The 20,170-nt window shown below is 34.5% G+C and overlaps 1 protein-coding gene across 3 annotated transcripts in view; it reads left to right on the top strand.

Annotated features, from left to right (window-relative positions):
• LOC143231067 (uncharacterized) overlaps window positions 1-20,170 on the top strand; it is a 180,775-nt gene that overhangs the window by 136,735 nt on the left and 23,870 nt on the right. For all 3 annotated transcript variants that reach the window (XM_076465593.1, XM_076465594.1, XM_076465595.1), the window contains 3 exons: window positions 1,381-1,424; window positions 13,572-13,728; window positions 16,882-17,102. In XM_076465593.1, the coding sequence (XP_076321708.1) occupies window positions 1,381-1,424; window positions 13,572-13,728; window positions 16,882-17,102 (422 nt within the window). The remainder of the gene's footprint in view (window positions 1-1,380; window positions 1,425-13,571; window positions 13,729-16,881; window positions 17,103-20,170) is intronic.

Below are 20,170 nucleotides of genomic sequence, written 5' to 3'. Positions count from 1 at the left end.
GGGATATCATCCTGATGATGAAACCGGCATAGCATAACATATGCTGACGTAACACTTTCTAAGGCAAGGGGTGAAAAATGAGCGTCTGAGAAAAGGTTTCGTTTGTTTGTTGTTAAGAACGTGCACAGCTGCACAATGGACGATTGTTGTTAAGAACGTGCACAGCTGCACAATGGACGATTGTTGTTAAGAACGTGCACAGCTGCACATTGGACGATTGTTGTTAAGAACGCACAGCTGCACATTGGACGATTGTTGTTAAGAACGTGCACAGCTGCACATTGGACGATTGTTGTTAAGAACGTGCACAGCTGCACAATGGACGATTGTTGTTAAGAACGTGCACAGCTGCACAATGGACGATTGTTGTTAAGAACGTGCACAGCTGCACATTGGACGATTGTTGTTAAGAACGTGCACAGCTGCACAATGGACGATTGTTGTTAAGAACGTGCACAGCTGCACAATGGACGATTGCTATTCCCACCGTTGATATCGAAATCCGATTTTCAGCGTTTTAAGCCCTCATATTTGTCGCTGAGTCACCGGGGTTGGGGGTTAGGAATATGATAAAACTCTTCTAATATAAGTTTTATACTTAGTGAATTGTAAACCTCAAGAAAAGTCAAAGTTTAATTACTTTGTTATATCAGACTAGTTCCTTCCCTTCTGATTTCTAAACATAAATTTGTAATTTAAGTTTCATTTTCTGGTAAGCGGTGTCGATCTTAATAACACGTGAATAGAGTTTTAATACGTTTTTCATATATTTTAACAGTTTACAAATGTTATTGGTTATAACGCTTAAAATAATTTGTCAGTTTGTTTAGCTAATACAGGCCTGGCCATACAAATATTATTTTGTATTCATGGCTTTGTATATGAAGTTAGGACTAAGTTAAATATTTTAAATTTGCCGAATCGTATGATATATTTTTGAATCATGGCCCAATAAGACGTTGCGTTCCGATTATCATTTGTTTTTGCTTTCATGTGTATTGATTTGTATAGTTTGGTATAGGCCCGGCATGGCCAGGTGGTTAGGGGCGCTCGACTTTCAATCTGAGGGTCGCGGGTTCGAATCCCTGTCACATCAAACATTCACTCTTTCAGATGTGGGAACGTCATAGTGTCACAGGCAATCCCACTATTCGTTGGCGGTGGTTGGTGATTACTATCTGCTAAATTAGAGATGGCTAGCGCAGATGATAGCCGTCATGTTGCTTTGCGCGAAATTCAAAACAGATAATACGTATATACGTCGGGGGTTAACTTGTGTTATTTTAAAGTACTTCGATCTGGTTTGTACAGTTAACTGACTTTTCACCAGACTGGCCTCAGTGAAAGAATTATTTTATTAACATTCTTTATGATCCACAGGTTCCAAATGTTAAAAAGGTCCAGAGGCAGCTAGGAAGTGATAGGTGAGTGTCAGATATTTCCTAATATAAAACATTTTGATATAATTTTGAGAATTTTTATGCAGCATTTATGGTTTCAAATATGTACCAGTTGGGTATGTGTTTTAGTTATTGACTGTAAGTTGTATTAAGTACTTATATTTCAATTTATTGTAACACAATCGCAGTATTTTAATCTGCGAGACTTTTCGTTACGATATTTATTTTTTATCGTATTATTTGTGTTATTTGTTTTCGTGTCAGTTATTTGTTTTAATGTTAACACTGCTAAGAATTTTTAATCCTAGGCGAAATCACAATAAAAAAGTAATAAAACCAGGTGATTCATCCTTTTTGTTACTTGCTCGTCCAGTTTTTGTTAAATTATGTTTATACCCATAATGATTGAAAAAGTCTGTACAATAACAGATTTTCGTGGGTCTGAAACTCTTGTTTATGTATATATGTTTTATTTTAGGATATGATGTTTGTTATTTAGCACAAAACTACACAAAGGGCTGTCTGTGTTTTGCCCAGCACGAGTGTCGAAACCCGGTTTCTTGCAGCATAAGTCCGCAGACATACCGCTCTGTTACTGGGGGCTTTTTAGGATATGAGCGAGCTACTATGAACTAGCTGTCAAAATTAGTATTAGTAGTTGATAAAATTTAGTTGAGTTTTTAAAAAAATCCACTACTTTCAGTGGAATGTTTTATTTTAAAAAAAAAGTTTATTTACTTTATTTGCGGGAGAAGGTGTTTCCATGGACTGAAAAACGATCTGTAGTGTTGTAAGATACCATGGTCATTCCAGGGGTATACATGGACTGAAAAACGATCTGTAGTGTTGTAAGATACCATGGTCATTCCAGGGGTATACATGGACTGAAAAACGATCTGTAGTGTTGTAAGATACCATGGTCATTCCAGGGGTATACATGGACTGAAAAACGATCTGTAGTGTTGTAAGATACCATGGTCATTCCAGGGTATACATGGACTGAAAACGATCTGTAGTGTTGTAAGATACCATGGTCATTCCAGGGGTATACATGGACTGAAAAACGATCTGTAGTGTTGTAAGATACCATGGTCATTCCAGGGGTATACATGGACTGAAAACGATCTGTAGTGTTGTAAGATACCATGGTCATTCCAGGGGTATACATGGACTGAAAAACGATCTGTAGTGTTGTAAGATACCATGGTCATTCCAGGGGTATACATGGACTGAAAAACGATCTGTAGTGTTGTAAGATACCATGGTCATTCCAGGGGTATACATGGACTGAAAAACGATCTGTAGTGTTGTAAGATACCATGGTCATTCCAGGGGTATACATGGACTGAAAAACGATCTGTAGTGTTGTAAGATACCATGGTCATTCCAGGGGTATACATGGACTGAAAAACGATCTGTAGTGTTGTAAGATACCATGGTCATTCCAGGGTATACATGGACTGAAAAACGATCTGTAGTGTTGTAAGATACCATGGTCATTCCAGGGTATACATGGACTGAAAAACGATCTGTAGTGTTGTAAGATACCATGGTCATTCCAGGGGTATACATGGACTGAAAAACGATCTGTAGTGTTGTAAGATACCATGGTCATTTCTAAAATTGTAAACTTTACATCTTTACATAGATTAAAAAAGCATAATAATAATTCATTCCACAGTTATGCTTTGGCCAAACAGGAATGTTTTTTTTTTTTTTTCAGAACGTCATTTTATGTGATTAATTGCTGAAGTTTCGATACCCATGGTCGACACAGTACAGACAGTCCATTGTGTAACCTTGTGCTTGACTTACAAACAAGCAAACAACAGTGGTTAAGGAATTAGAAATGATTGTTCATTATTCTAATATTTAATTAGATGTAAAAAAGAAAATAAATAATTGTTCCAACAGCCATCATCTACATATATTTAGATAACTTGGGAATGTGTATGTCTTCTGGTTTTACATTTAATTAAAAATACGTATACATATTTTGTTATTTGATAAAATGAAAAAAATAATTGCGAAGCGCGATTTTGCGGCAATTGTATGCAACCTAGTGAGTGATACTCGGTTTGGCAGCCCAACGTGTTATAAACTAGGCCTAACCTTGTCCACTAGCAAATGAAAAACAGCGTCTCAGACTTAATAACATTTCGTATCAAAGATAACGAAAAATGTATTTTGAGATATCTTTCACTTAAATGGGTAATTTATACAGAAATGTCAAGGGTATACAGGATTGGTGTCACTGATGTATTCTTAAAGGTGTTTAAAATGTGAAAAGAGTGAGCGTGAAGTTAAGCCCAGTGTATATTCGATCTTACCACTCGTCACTGAATTATTCCGGTTCCTTCCACTCAAAACCGGTTTAACTCAGAAATGATAAATCAAATAATACACTGAATTTCACGTTTATTTTTTAGAATAATGTATTTTATTTCTTAACGTTACAACTAAATGTGTGACCGGACTATTGACTCGTGCATTTCGTTAAATAAAGATCGCTATACGTAAACCGTATTTTACTAAGAAACATGTACCAGAATTACGATTTGCCATATTTTCTTTGAAGATACATTATTTCTGGTTTAACTTTTTTAAAACCTAACTACGAACGACTTCAAGACCAACACTAATTTTATATGTGTACAATATTGCAAATCTGTTGTGATCACACATTTAGACAAATTTGTTGGGGCACCAGCTAACTAGATCGAGTGCAGAATACTTGAAAATTGGAAGTATGCCCGGCATGGCCAGGTGGTTAAAGCGCTTGACTCGTAATCTTAGGGTCGCGGGTTCGAATCCCCGTCACACCAAACATGCTCACCCTTTCAACCGTGGGGGCGTTATAAATCACGGTCAATCCCACTATTAGTTGGCAAAAGAGTAGCCCAAGAGTTTGCGGTGGGTGAAGACGACTAGCTGCCTTCCCTCTAGTCTTAAACTGCTAAATTAGAGACAGCTAGCGCAGATAACTCTCGTGTACCTTTGCGCGAAATTTAAAAACAAACAAAACTGGAAGTATAGCTATGTACCCATGTAAATTACTACGTCATATTCAAAATATATCAACACTCTTTTTCACTTGTTTTCCTCAAATCTTTAACACCCTTTATAAAGAGAACGATAGACAGTATTTGACCAGACTCTTTTCATGACTGACAGTCGCTTTCAAGTATCTTCCAGCTGGGTTGACTCTCAGTAAAGCCTTTTCTATCACCAGTCACATTATTGGTTAAGGACAGTTTAAACCCAATACGTTAACCCTCTACCCTCAGCAAAGCTACCAATCACATTATTGACTAACGACAGCTTAAATCCAGTACGTTAACTCTCCACGCTCAGCAAAGCCACCCATCCAACCCAATTTCCGGATTAACACCGCAGTATAGTAACGTGAGTAATTATCCTGTCAGTTACCTTTCAACAAATGTGTCATTACCACTCACCTGCCTGTTTCTTGTAAATATTTGACTTCCATAACCACCTTTTTACTGCCCTCAAAGTGTAGTTAGATGTCTGATTCGCCTAATTACATCTACTGCATTAACGCACGCAAAAGTAATGGTTTAAAATCAGTATCAGGTAACTACTTCACAAATATTCATTAAGATCACACTACAAGTAACACACCATTCCTCAACAGAAGTGATGTTTCACGTGTTATATGTGTATCTTACACAACCCACAAATCTAATAAGCGTACTTGAAAACAGAACCTTTGGTTTTTGAATTTCGCGCAAAGCTACACGAAGGCTATCTGCGCTAGCCGTCCTGAATTTTACGGAGTAAGACTAAAGGGAAGGCATCAAGTCATTACCATCCATCTCCAACTGTCGGGCTACTCTTTCACCAACGAATAGTAAGATTGGTTACATCGTACCCACGGCTGAAAGGGCGAGCATGTTTGGTGTTATAGAGATTCGAACGGAGAGCCCTAACCACCTGGCCATGCCAGGCCTTAGAACCTTTGTTAACACGAACATTAAAGGTCCTGTGTTATCGCTAAATGATAAAAACAATCATCCAATGGAAATATTTTGGGTCTTAACACTTTAAATGCTTTTTAATCAATGAATACCAAGTCATTTAAAACAATTACGTTAAAAAAAACGTTAATTACTTAGACGATTTAGCAAACGTTAAAATAACTACCCATGATCGAGTTCGTTTTAATGCTATTCAGTCCATGTGACATTTTCGTAATTATTCTATTCCAAGACGTAATGAATTGGCATGTAAGCTTCTTAGTTCTCTAGTAACGTAAGGGCAGAGTGATTAGCTCTTACAGAAATACGGAACAAAATATCGACAGCATGTTCCACCTTTGCAAGTTAGTAGAATGTGGGAATATTGATTTTCTCAATTACTTTAGCGTAGTAAGTAAAAAAATATACACATGTGGTAAATAGCCAAAACAGGTAAATTATTTCTAATACCAAGAGTGTATTCCATGAGCAACTGTTTCATCTTAGTGCCTCTTTTCACGGAGAATATTGTTCATTGCTGAGTAAACAGGGGCAGGACTTGTGTATTGCGCACATTGAGGATATATATATATGTATATATCTTATAATAGCACACATACTAACCTGTTCTGATCGTGTGTATTTGATTGACCTAAGACTTCTTATAACGACCATTTCTCTTTCTGGATAATGTGGTATTTTCTCTTATGGTATTGTTACTGGCACCGGATCTGCTTCAAAATTATGATAAGACAGCCATTGTTTTTAAAGATGGATATAACTCATCGTCAACTCTATTGATTCTTTTATGCCTGATTCATTTTTCTTGTTCCTCAATTTATCATCATGCCTTTCCTTATGGCACACTCCAAGACAACTAGAGCCTTCAGGCTATTTTATATTTTCGCATCGCTGTGAGAAATCGGAGCTCAACATATCAAGTAAAAGAAAAATCAGGCGTTATGATACGGCGGGATTTCCAGATTGATTTTTTATAAAGACTGCCGTTCGTCCAGTATGGCCAGGTGATTAGAGCGCTTGACTCTTAATTAGGGACGGTCAGCGCAGATAGCCCTCGTGTAGCTTTGCGCGAAATTCAAAACAAACAAACAAACAAGCTTTAAATCTTTTTTTTTGCACGGCATGGCTAGGTGGTTAAAACACTTGACTCATAAATCGAGGGTCGCGGGTTCGAATCCCCGTCACACCAAACATGCTCGCCTTTTCAACCGTGGGGGCATTACAATGTGACGGTCAATCCCACTATTCGTTGGTAAAAGAGAAAACCAAGAGTTGGCGGTGGATGGTGATGACTAGTTGCATTCTCTATAGTCTTACACTGCTAAATTAGGGACGGCTAGCGCAGATAGCCCTCGTGTAGCTTTGAGCGAAATTCAAACAAATTTCCGTTCACCGTTTCTTGTGAGGAATACGCAGTTCATTATTGTTTCTCATCCTACAGGGTCTAACTTAAAATGAGAATCTACCGAAAGTATTAATTTGTTTGGGAAATTTGCGAAAGGCTACTGAGTGCTAGCAGCACTATCCATCTCCAGATTAGAATTGATAGGTTAGAGGGAAGGCAGTTAGTGAACACTCGCTACGAATTCTTGGGCTACTTTTTACGAAGTATGAGTGGAATTGGTTGTTATATTATGACACTTCCATGGCTGAAATGGTGATCGTGATCGTTGATGGAATTCGAACTTGTGGTCCACAGATTGCGAGTCGAGCGCCCTAGCGAACATGCCATGCCTAATGTACAAGCCTATTACATCTACTATCAGAAGTTCCAGATGTTGCTTTTCTTAACGGAAAGAGGGGTGGTGGTGCAATAGACAAATAATAATTATGATAAATCTTAAATTTGATTAACGGACTGCATTAGCTTGCGAGACAACTACATTTGAGGAAGAACTGGCTCTGATGTCCCCCGCGGGGACAGCGATAAGTCTACGGATTTGCAACGCTAAAATCAGTGCTTCGATTCCTCTCGGTAGACACTGCAGATAGCCCGATGTGATTCTGCTATAAGAAAATAACACAAGACCCTGATACACAGGCAAAAATCAATTCGAGTATCGTGATAAGATTCTGCACACTGTGATCGCCATTGCTCATTCCAAACAAAGTGCATAGATGTAGAGAAAATTTTATTTATTTGTGCTTAAACCCGTAACGAGATGGATACCTGTACGTTATCCACATAACCATCTTCGAAAGATCACTTTATTTCAATGTTCTTGAAATGAAGTCACTCCGATTTCTAATGGTTTGTTCACGTGAGCAACTCTTGGAAGTCATTCTGATAAATCATTTCAAGTTCTCGGATCTCGATCCATAAGCCTTGTCGTTACTTTTAATATGCTCCACAAATCATGTACGTCATAAGTGTTCAAGTTGGATATCGAGGCAGTCTTCCAACCGTTTAGTCAATATAAAAATAAGGGGAACCATTTCGTTTCTTTTATAAGAACGTTAGATAAAGTAGGGGCTGCTATTCGAGAAAAACAAAACAAAATTTTCATTTTATTTTAGTCGTAATTATAATGTTAGAAAACAGTTACGGTTTTTAGTTATTCAAGTCTGTATGTGGGTATGTTCTTCAATTCCAATGTTCACCTCTTTGGTGAGCAGTTCTTATGAAAAATCAGGGAAGCTTTCTGATTGATACGTAAGAATGACACTAAATATAGAAGATGAAAAGGAACACATCAGTGATGAATATCTGTATTCTGGATGTTAGTTTCACAGCAATTTATTTTTTTTAAGGTCCTGAACGGAGAGTGTTTTTTGTATATATCTCTCACAGGTGCGGGTTCATAAATGATTCTATGAGATAGACTGTTTGGTTTTCAGACTTACTTTTTTTTTTAGTAAGTTTTAAACCTGACAAACGAAATTAAAAAAAAAAGTTACCAATTCTCTCCTATTCCTACATGGTCGTACTTTGGACTTATCGTGGCCCGACATAGTCAGGTTGTTAGGGCGTTCGACTTTCGTAAAGTGAGGGTCGTAGGTTCGAATCCTTACCCCACGAAACATGCTCATCTTTTCAGCCGTGGGGCATTACAACGTAACGATCAAGCCCACTGTTTGTTAGTAAAAGAATAGCCAAAGAGCTGGTGAGTGGTGATGACTAGCTGCCTTCTCTCTAATTTTTTTTTTACTGATAAATTAGGGACGGCTAGCGCAGATAGTCCTCGCGTAGCTTTGCGCGAAATTCAGAACAAACAAACAATTAGGCTAATGGTGCAAACAGTCAGCCATGCTTTAAACTTATCCTGTACATGACCTGCGCTTTGCTACACAGCCATCTGTTGATCTACTGTGCAAAAAAGTACCTCTCTCACTCACAGTTATATTTTCGAATTATTGTGCACGTGTGATATTATTTTGTAGTTTAAACCTGGATGATGGCAAATAGTTCGTGGAAAATACCGTATCTAACGTATCTAATCCGTAAAATTTTCATTAAAATGTCTGCATTTATGATTATCATGTTTTCTAAACCTGTTACTAATCCGCTGTTTTACTGGACAGTGCGCTCCATTCATAAAAAGTTGTATAGTTATTACCTTTTCTTTTTCTCTCTATTTACAACCAAATAAAATCATCTTATCCATGAACCCTTTTGAATTTCAATATATTCTGGGGGGAGGGGTCGTCTGTAATCTCTTATATAAATGACATATTGGAGGAAGAGTTTCCTGTGTTGTGGTTGACCTATGGGAGGACCACCCAAGTTGCTGCAACTGTTACGCTCGAGGCTTCGCGCGCTGAAGGTTTTCAAGCTTTTCTCAGGTTAGACGTAACGCTGTGTATCCCACAGGAGATAAAAGGCTCCGCCAGTTGTATTTCTGCGTATTCATTCTAGTTGTTGTATACCGCAGTGTTGTTTGTTTGTTTTCTCCCTGTGCTTTTATGAGAGCTTTAGGATAGCATGTATACTTCCTTAAGCAGGCAGTGGTAATCATTCTCATTTCCGCGGTAGTGGTGGAAAATCATGGTTGGTATTTGCTCGTCTGGATAGGTTTTACTGCTATAATTGCGCGATGGTAGGAAGAGGTCGGACATTAAAACCACACCATAAAACACGCTTTATTTCCACAGATCTATTGGTCATTACCTGAGGAATTCTGCAGAAATCAGTTTAATGACATATTCTTATTACCTTGTCCTTGCTCGAATCTGACTAAGCAGTATATTCCGAGTTGAAGTACGTCTTATAAATAACACAAGTCAAGATATTGTGTTCTCACTGAACATAATACTTTGTATAGTACAGCCTTAACTTCGAACCGAAGTTTTTGAAATAAGTATAAGTGCAAACTAATAGAAATAAATATTGCGGGGGTTTGTAAGTCATTGTTTAATATATGTATTGTTTGAGGTGGGTGGGATGTAAACCTCTGCTCTTTAAGAGTGCGTGTAATAATAGTTGTGTGTTGCTAAACGACAATCATGAATAACATATAACTCACCGACTTTTTTTCCAACAGATCTAACAGAAAGCACGATTGATATATAACTTTTTGTGATTCCTGATGGCTCAGCGGTAAGTCAGAGGGCTTATAAAAGTTAAAATTCGAGTGACACACAGTAACCAGAGTTCATATAGTCTAATGAATGGTTGATTAATCAAGCCTTTCTGCTGGAACGATTTATGAAAGAAAACGAGTTGGAACGAAACAGATTAAATTGGATTCTCTCTCTCCTTTATTTTAACTTGGTGAAACTTATTGATTATGTGTGTGGTGGAGTCTTAACGTTTTACGGCATTTAGGTTTACTTCTTGTGTTTTCTATGTGAAAATTTTCCATAAACCCTTTCTTGAAAATAATATGTGTGAAGTTCTAGATATTACATTCCCGAACTAACTTAAATACTCTTAAACAACTTAAACACGTGCAGAGTTTTCCATTGTCTTAGATTCAAGACGCTTGAATAAGTTTGTTTGTCTCGGTGGTCAGGTGGCTGAAACATATTAAGTGTTCCCAAACATGTGCAGAGTTTTCTGTTGTTGCAAGGTTCTTGTAGGCTTGGGAATTGGACAATTTTAATGTATTTCGTTTCTACGTTAATAATGTGATATTCTAAACACCCAACTAAAATATGGTTGCTTATAGTTTTGTTAGAGGGCGTATTCGTTTGTAAATGCGAAATTATTTATGTGAACAGAAATAAAAGACAATACAGAACACACGCATGCAGGTATTTTGCGTGTCATTGCTTTATCTATTGGTTCATTTGTAGTATAATATACAAAATAATTTTTATTATACCAATAACATTTTCCAATATTATTTTACTATAGTAAGTAAACTCAAAATGAAACTACTAATTTTTCAATATTGTTCAAATCCAATAACATGATTTGCAGTACGATTTTATATTAAAAATATTGAAAACGCACACACACAAATTGAAATATAAATAAAAACAACCACGCACACCTCTTACACGTACGTTTGTGGCACACAAAAAAATTCGAATTTATATTAGCCCACCAGTCAAAATTACGCTGTTGACACTTAATAAAATAATTCGACAATGAAAAGCCCGTACTACACCGTTAGCGCAGTGTTTATCTGATGGTTCACTTGGATGGATTTGTAACAGCTGGTAGCTTTTCTTTGAAATAAAAAGATCGTGCGGTTAATAGAAGAACTATCGTTTGATAATTAATATTAAGGCGGGTTCTAATTCGTGAAATTTAGTGATTTATTTTATTCATTTATGCTGAGAGCTCCACGTGACGTTTTAAGAAGGGCATTTAATACTTTGAAAATAATTGCCTGTATTTCTTACTGTATTTTTTTTTCCTCCGGTGTTAACTTGTATACTTTTAAGTACTAATGGGTAGAAAATGAGAAACTTGGGAAGAGCTATGCTGTTGGTTGAGAATAAAATAATTATGTCGTTTGATGAGAATAGGGTGGGATTTTGCTTTTGCATAGTCGTACGTATGTGTTCAGTAATAATCTATACATGCACTTAACTGTTCACTCAACTAGAATTTTTAAGCGCTTTAACATGTGTGATATTAAAGTGGGCCAGTGACAAATCAAGGGAATGAAGCGATTATTTTTTTTTATAGAATTCGCTAACAGTAACAAGTTAAACTGTTTTGTAACATTAGTTTAATACCTCCATTATACATCTTTGTATTGTTATTTTTTTTATATTTATGGCAGAGCCTAAAGCGATATGAAATGTAGTGTTATTACCTGTCGGCAACTCGGTGTATGGAGGATAAGGAATTTCTGGAGAACTATTTAGATGGCCCAGCATGGCTAGGTGGTTAGGGCACTCGACTCGTAATTCGAGGGTCGGGGGTTCGAATCCCCGTCACATCAAACATGCCCTTTAAGAGTAGCCAAAGAGTTGGCGGTGGGTGGTGATGACTAGCTGCCTTCCCTCTTGTCTTACATTGCAAAATTAGGGACGACTAGCGCAGATAGCTCTCGTGTTGCTTTGCGCGAAACTCAAAACAAACTATTTAGATTTGAATATCTTGTAACTGCTATTTTAAACTTTATTATTTCTAATGGCGTGCAGATATTTTTAGCATTCATCAATGTTCATAAAGAAGTATGTGACGTTACTTTAAATGGGTGAAATAAACTTGATTTACAAGATAGAGCACGATAAGTAGTATAATCCGCCATGAAAACAAAACAAAACAACACGCACACACTCGCAAATAAAACCAACGTAACGACGCATGTGGGTTGCATCGTATCTGCCATGACGCGTCACGCTTTAATACGACTTATTTTACCTGCTCTGACATCTTTGTTTTCTAATACCGTAAAAGCGCTCAAGCAATCCATTTCACGTAAAAAAGAAAGAGAGGAAGCACTGAAATTCTGACGTCTCTGTCACATGTAATTTGTTACTTTCCTGGTGTTTCCAAGTGATACTTCAAAAATATATCCTTAGTGAATGAGGTTGTACGAAAATCCTTCTCTCTCTGCATTGAAACACTTCATGATTTAATAAAAATAGCGTCAAAAATTCATTCTTATAAACTAATGTAATTATACTACTGATTTCAGTAGCAACGATCCTTGTTTACATCAGTACTTTGTAGTTACGTGATAAATCAGCGACAAAGCATAAGATTCTGGAAAAGAATGGACAAAAAGTAGTTAGTGCAACCTCGTTTCTCTACTTCTTGTGAAAGGTTAATTATTGTTTTCACTAATAAACAATGTGTTCACATTTTTTAAATAATAATCAGTTGAAATAGTGTCGTTGTTTGTAATGTCTAACAGTTTGTGTCCCTCTAGGGCAACCCTACATCACCATTAGTGATTTTCTTTCTGAAAACTGTTTGTTTTCCTGTGGAATTTTTGGACCCCTAAGTTGTGCCTAGTGGTTTTGTTTCTGAGAGCAACTTGTGCCCACGTGGGAGCTCAGCCCCACATTTCAACTTGTAATTTAGGCCTCATTTTGAAATTATTAAGCAATATATATTTTTTTTAATGGAAGGTATTTGTTTCAGAGGAAGACTTTCATTGAATTGTTGTCTTGTTTTGTTGATAAACCTTATAAAAAAATAGCTTTGAAATAAGTTTTAATCACTATTTCATAGGGCTAGGCACAAGCACTACTTTTAGAGAATTCAACTTGTGACTTATTTTGGAAAAATTTAAAATATCTAGAGCTCATGGTCCAAGATTCACAAGTTAGAGAGGGGACAAAAACTGTTTACCAGTTGGCCATTGGTCATCAGCCATTTAAATGAACAACTGATCACTGATTGCAGTTGCCATTTGGATTGCCAATTCACTATTGAAAATCTTTCTGCTCTTTAAAACTGTAAATATTATACAACTTCATAGAATGTTTTACAAATTATAGCTACAATCAAGGCTACATAATGAATAAGCTTTACTGTGAAATTTGCCCCATGGGTAAAAAATTCTTAAATACTTTTTCTTTTGTCATTGTTAGCTTGGACATAAAGAACTTTGGTGAAAGAGAATATTATAACTGGAAATAATGATGTCTATTTGCTCCAATATGTTGATGCATTTTAAAACAAAGTGGGATATCAGTTGTATTCATTAAACTTCAAGTTTATGAGTGACTTTGTAATCTGTTTACACTGTCAATTAGAAAAATGGCTCAAGTTGAAATTAGTTTTAAACTGTATTAGTTTTTATACATTAATTTTTATTTCCAGGTCAGCGAGCAGTGAAATTCTTTACCCACCATCTCCATTGGAAGCCATGTCATCTAGTTCAGAAAACAGTTCAAGTGATTCTGATAACAGCAGCTCTGGCTCAGACTCTGAGGAAAGCAATGTGAGTGGAAGGGCATCTCCAGAATCACCCGAAAAGGTATTAATTTCAAATTGTAATACTTGTCAGGGCTTAGTTTATATTGTCCTTAAAGTTTGCTTTTGAGTTCAGTTTATGGGGCTTAATTATGTTCTGTTATATAGTTCTGTTATGCCTTAGAAGTACAACAGTGAAGGTGACTGCTATCTTCACATATTACTTGTGAATTAAAGCTTATCATATTTATTAGTAAATATTTTTATCACATTCACCTCATGTAGCCTGTCAGTGTGTATTATTATTTCTTTATGATATTTGTCAGTTAGAGAAAGTACTTTCAATTTATGAGAATTGTTAGTGTTAGTTTTTGTAACCCTACCAGTGTCCTCTTCAGTTTCTAAATTTGGAAGGTATGCTGATAAAAGCTGGTGCTATAACTTTATAAAACTAGCTTGTAATGAAATGTTTTGTTTGAGATCCACTTCCAAACTTTAAAATTGAAATGTATAAAACTTGATAACAAGTACCACACACACATATATATATTTACATCTATATACTGACATAATATAACTTACTTAAGACATCACTGTCACTTTCTGTTTGTCAACCTGGATGTCTGTATATCAATCTTGACAAATCCAGTGAAAATTGTCAGTTATGTTTTCAGTAAGTAACATTGTCCACACACACACACACACATGATTGATTCCTGTATAAATCTGAACTGTCTAATAGGAACTGTCATTGACATATTCAGTAAATAATGTTAATTCAATACACACGTGTAGGTGGTATCTACACAAATCTAGACTGTCTAGTAGGAAATGTCATGGATGTCTTCAGCACATGGTATATCACTAGGAAAAAACAATATCACTTTTCAACTATAAATACTGTATTGATGTTCTGTAACACTATCCTTAGGGAGTTTATCTGCAGAATACTTAATCATGAGGAGTGATAACATAAAACTGTGGAAAAAATGACCATTAGACATTTATTTATTTGTGTTATTTGTAGATGTTTCAGCCTGCCCCTTATTTATTGAAACAAAACAGTTATTGATTGAGGTCAAAATTCTCCTGGTTCACTTAAGCATTCTTACTTGCAAGTGTATGGTGTGCTGCCCTACAATAAAGTTCTTTAACATCCAAGTTCATTACTGTGTAAACTTTTATTTTTAGCTAGTTAGAAATGGACATAGATTCTGTTTTAATAACATGCTGTTTATTCATGTAATATACTGCAAGCAAAACTTATCAGGCAAAATGGAGTGTGAGACTCCATGATTAGAGTTCTTTTGTAAAAGTCACAAGGTATTAACTTATAACAACATAAGGTCCAAACTAGTTATGTATGTGATCTATGATAAATTGTCACAAGTAAAAACTGTTAAAGAATTTTGTTTTTTTAACTCTCATAGGGGGAAAAGGGGAATAGTAAGCACATTACATCATTGGCATTTTCTGGTTTTTAACTATGGTTAAAATATTTGTGAAATTTTATAAGTTGTAAAAATTTCATGGAAACTGGATATTTTTTGCCAAGCTTCAAATATTTTGAAGAAACATTTATTATTTTGATATAGTTTTAAAGATAATGAACATTCTGTTTACATTGAATCAAAAGAAACTACAACAGACCTTAGTTTTTTTAAAGCAGGACCTATCTCTGTGATATTTTTCACTGACTTTCAGGTAATTTTGACAAATGATACCTAAACTAGTGTTCTGCTAAATTCCCACTTCATTCATTTCAGATTAAGAAATGATTTTGGAGCTTGTTCAACTTTTAAGTATTTCTGTAAATATATATAATACACCATATTAGCCCTACAATTAAGAACTTTCACTCATTTTTAAATTCATCTATAATCTATTTGTCTTTGAAACCATCTTTATGTAATAAAAGTGAGTTTAAATGGTGTCTCTTTTAACATTATTTTATAAGAGTGAATATGAATGAAATAATTTTCTCAAACTTAGGAGTAAAGTTTTTATTTTTGGTCAAACAGATTAATTGGACATCTTTTAAAACTACAAATAATTAATAGCATAGAGATGTAAATACTGTGTACAGCATTGTTTTTAGGGTTATTTTAGAGCAATTAATACATACAATTTGCAAATTAAAATCCACAAGTTTACACATGGTTTTACTTGGTTTGACTTTTGTTTTGGATAGTCTTGGTTTAAGTTAAAGAAAATACTGAATATTTCTTACCTGAAGTTTTCAAATGTTTGTTTTTCCTTGTTTTAAGAACATTTAAAACTAATTACAGATTTATCAAGTTGTCATTTGAAATTTAGTTGTGTATTGATGTAGTTTTAATAATGTATTTACTGTTAACTGCCATGTTTCAGTAAAGTTTTTCTTTAATCTTTCTTCTCTAAGAAATATATCATTTCACACTTGAAAGACGATCACATGTTGTGGCTAGCTTAACAGTGTAGTTTTGCCTCAATATCAGATTGAATCAACTCACCTGTATTTTGCATGTTGGAAAGATGATCATATCTTGTATAAGTTAATAGTTCAATTTTTGCCTCTCATTATCAGACTGCTTCAGTCCAGCTGTGTTTCGTTTTCTGGGCGAAAGGAGGATATGCTTCTGTAACAATGACGTTTGTTGTCCTTTAAGCAATTACTATAAGTTCTACAGTCTATATTTAAAGAAATTATTAATTATCAGTGAGGCAGAATAATCCCTAAACTATCTGTACCATCCATCCTTCCACGTTGCTGGTGCTTGGAATTCCTCACTAATTACCCTACTCAAGTGGTAATAGTAAGGGGTTTTCTGTGTAACACAGGGTATCATATTTATTAGTACTCATGCTTTGTATACATTCTGAACTGCAAAACCCACTTCACCTTTTTCTGTTTATTGCAGGTTTGTTACTTGAATCAGTTACAGTAACTCTACACAGGTTTTATCAAAATTTCATTTTTGTCATAGGTCCCTGTATGTTCTGAAATTAGTCTGTTTTTACAGAACCAATAGTTCTTCTTTTGATATTTCTAATATTTCTCTAAACTGCATTCTGTCTCTCCAAAAGCTTAAAGTTTTACATGTAGCAGTGTCTTTTATTTGAGTGATTTCTATTTCCTTAAACGAGATGAAGTCAAAGTGAAGGGTTCTGTGATCTGTGTATTAGATCTAAACAAATAATTTTGGTTAATTGTTTATTTTATCTGGGATATCTGTAGTTTAGTACTCAAAGCTGGGGACTTGCCAACTTTGTGGAAAAGAAAAGCACACCTGCTTTAGCACCACTAAAAGAGTTTAATCTGATCGGTACTAATCATGAAGAGCAACACCTTATATTGAACACCAGCCAGAATATTACCATGGACTTAGCTGATGAAGATTCCATCAACTGTATTCTGGGGAAATTCTCCAACAATGATATCAAGGATTATTTACAGAGGTGAGTTGTTGTTGAATGAGGTTTTTGTGAAAGAAATAAATGTCTTTAGTTCAGTATTAGACAACTGATGGAAGTGCACCATTAAGAAAGACTGAAATGAATAAAAAAGACTCCCCAAAAAAAACAACAAACAAACGTGTGATAGAATGATAAAGAAATGGGAAATAGAGACATGTAGATAAGGACCTAAAATGTTTCGTTTGTGATTTTACTAAAGCATGATAACAAAATGAATAGAATGAAGTTATAGTGCTTGTAGATCATGTTTTACTCTTCATGAAAAACTGATACAGATGTGCCAGGTTGTGGAAAAAGTTGTCTTATGGCAGTGAATTTCATTTGTAGGTGATCTTGTTTTTGAAACTAAACATGTATAGTATTGTAAACATTCCAGGGAAAACCAGTATTATTGCTCTATTATTTTACTTTCTTTATGTATTCAGTTGTCATTTTATTTTGACAGATAAATTGTGTGGGCACTAATGACAGTTTTAATGTGCATGTGATACTAGTGTGTGCTTATAAACGTGTCGTTGAGAACACAACACGAGGATGGTACTCCGAATATTCGTATTCTGTGTTTGAGTTTGTTAGCAAATTATGATATATGTTACATTCTTCCTCTTTTTGGGCCCAATAATGCATAATTACAATAAAATTAATAATATTTTTGATTGTATGAGAGTGTCTGTATGTATTTGTGCTGTGTTTGTTTAGCCTATTTTCATCACTAAGCAGTTGTAGAGTCTGTAATTAAGGGAACTTATGCTGTTACTTCGTATCTACCACAAGGTTAGTAGGATAATGATAATTGTAAGCTAATTATACAATGCTTAATTAAATAATTATAGTAATATCAACACTTAATGATAACCTTAAGGTTTTATAAGTTTTCAGTGTAAGCTCCAGACTGCTTTATAGTACATTTTATAGAGTTTAGTATTATAAAAAACTAATTTTTGATATATATATATTTTTATCTTAAATATTTGTAGTATAGCACTCAAAACTGCAAGTTTGATAACTATTGAAAAATCGTACCTATGTGGCAGTCCAGTACCTTATATGTTTATGAAATAAAATCCTCATAAACAGAAAAATTAACATTATATAGGATCATTTTGTTTATCTTTATGAACATATAAGTTGAATATTAAGAATTTTCAGTCACAATTAATGTTGTGATAAGCAATTCTTGTTCGGTTATAACTTAGGTGGGTAAAAAAACCCACAGAATTTATGTTAAAGAGAAACTCTTTTTTTATTACTGTAATAAAATTTCTGAGTAAAATATTTGTTTTAATCATTTAAGACGTAATCACTGTTTGCCGTGACGATTACACACAAGAAGTTTCAAGTGGAAAAATTATACAAGTTATTTGCATCAATGTTTTACATTTTTACTAAGTTGAGGCTCTCAATTCCATTAAGGAATGATTACAGCACTGTAAAGGAAACAGTAAATGTTATTGCATAAAGTTATTTAGTTTATATTGCTATAAGTTTTAGGTTATATTGTTATAGGTTATTTAGTTTCATTTGTTGGGGTGTAAATGATGTACTTGCCTAAGGTTATTAGAAGAAAAAAAATCTTCAGTGGTTATGTTATGGGTGGAGTGCAGTGATTGGTAATTAAATCTTTGATTTACTTACAGAGATTCAATTTAGTATATTTCATGACAGCAAAATGTGATAGTTTCTTTCCTGAATGCATTAGGAATCATATATAAAAATTGCTATGCTTGAATGTCCTGGTTAGATGTCAGATTAAGTGTACTTGATTCGTATTGGTTGTTAAAAAGTGTATATTTGATTTTATAGTGACTGTTGTTTCTACTGTATTACAATATACCTGCAGTTATCTTTTTTTCATATATTTTTGTACTACGACAGTCCTAAATGGGGATTAATAAGCACTGATTTTTTTTTCTCTATCTCTTAAATAAATATTTAAGCAAATAGCTGTGAAAATAGCATATTTGTTATGTTTTTTGAAAACACATTTTCAGTTAAAAATATGATTTATACATTCTTTAATTGGGTACATCAAAAGAGTGTGATGTATTAAGGTAAGCTATACTTACAGTTTTTTAGTTTAGATATTTGCTAGAAGGAAAATAAGGTAAAGATGTAGTAAGTTTGACTAAGATCTAGATGGGTCCATTAATTATAAATTAAGTTAGCAGTTAGTTAGTTCCAGTTGATCAGTGAAGTATTTATTGGAAAGTTATTGATTAGTGATTGAGTATTTGGCATGTAGTTGTTCGGCAAGAGAAGATTGATGAAGGAAAGTTAATTGGAAAATTAGTCAGGTTTGTTATCAACCTGTTAAATCTCTATTTGAAAATGAAAATGTTATATTCAAAACTAGCCCTACAACTGTGTACAAGTGATAGTAGTTTGTAGCAAACATTAAACAAAAAATAGTTACCTATACATGGACTGAATTTTGTATTATTTTCGCAAGTTAACTTGTACAAACTTGATCGGTGAAGAAATGCATTACAGCACTGTGATACAAGAGTATTAAACAAGATATTTAGTTGAGCCTTGTTATTCTGATGAACTAGTTTTCTTGTACATTAATTTCCTTTCTTATGTGTTACAGGCTAAGTATGTATGAAACAAAAGTTCCAGAGGCATGACATATACAGTGTTTTTATTAAACTTGACTATTTTAAGATAAAAATAACTTTTTTGTCCTTTGTATCCATTCCAAGTAATGAGCAAGTGAATGTTTTTTGCTGCTGTTCTTAACCATGGAAATTTTTTTGTAATAGGGTAAATTTTTCAAAATAAAACAGATAGCTCTAGGATATTTTCAACTATGTCATCTATATGTTAGCATTATTTTATAGTAATGATATCACTGGTGCTATCATATTTGGAAAATATACTGGGCTCTTTGTTCTACCATCTTACATACTGGTAATAATTCTGTGAAGAATCACCTGAAATTTGTATGACAAGATTGTTATCTGACTTTAATTTTTTTTCTTTCAGGAGTTATGTCAGAAGTAACTAAAGAAAATAAAAACAAATATCCAAGTTTGAAGATGTGTATTACA

This window comes from Tachypleus tridentatus, chromosome 10 (assembly GCF_004210375.1).
Source record: "Tachypleus tridentatus isolate NWPU-2018 chromosome 10, ASM421037v1, whole genome shotgun sequence".
NCBI lineage: Eukaryota > Metazoa > Arthropoda > Merostomata > Xiphosura > Limulidae > Tachypleus > Tachypleus tridentatus.
The sequence above is the reverse complement of the archived record's forward strand: the minus strand, read 5'-3'. Positions and strand labels throughout refer to the sequence as shown.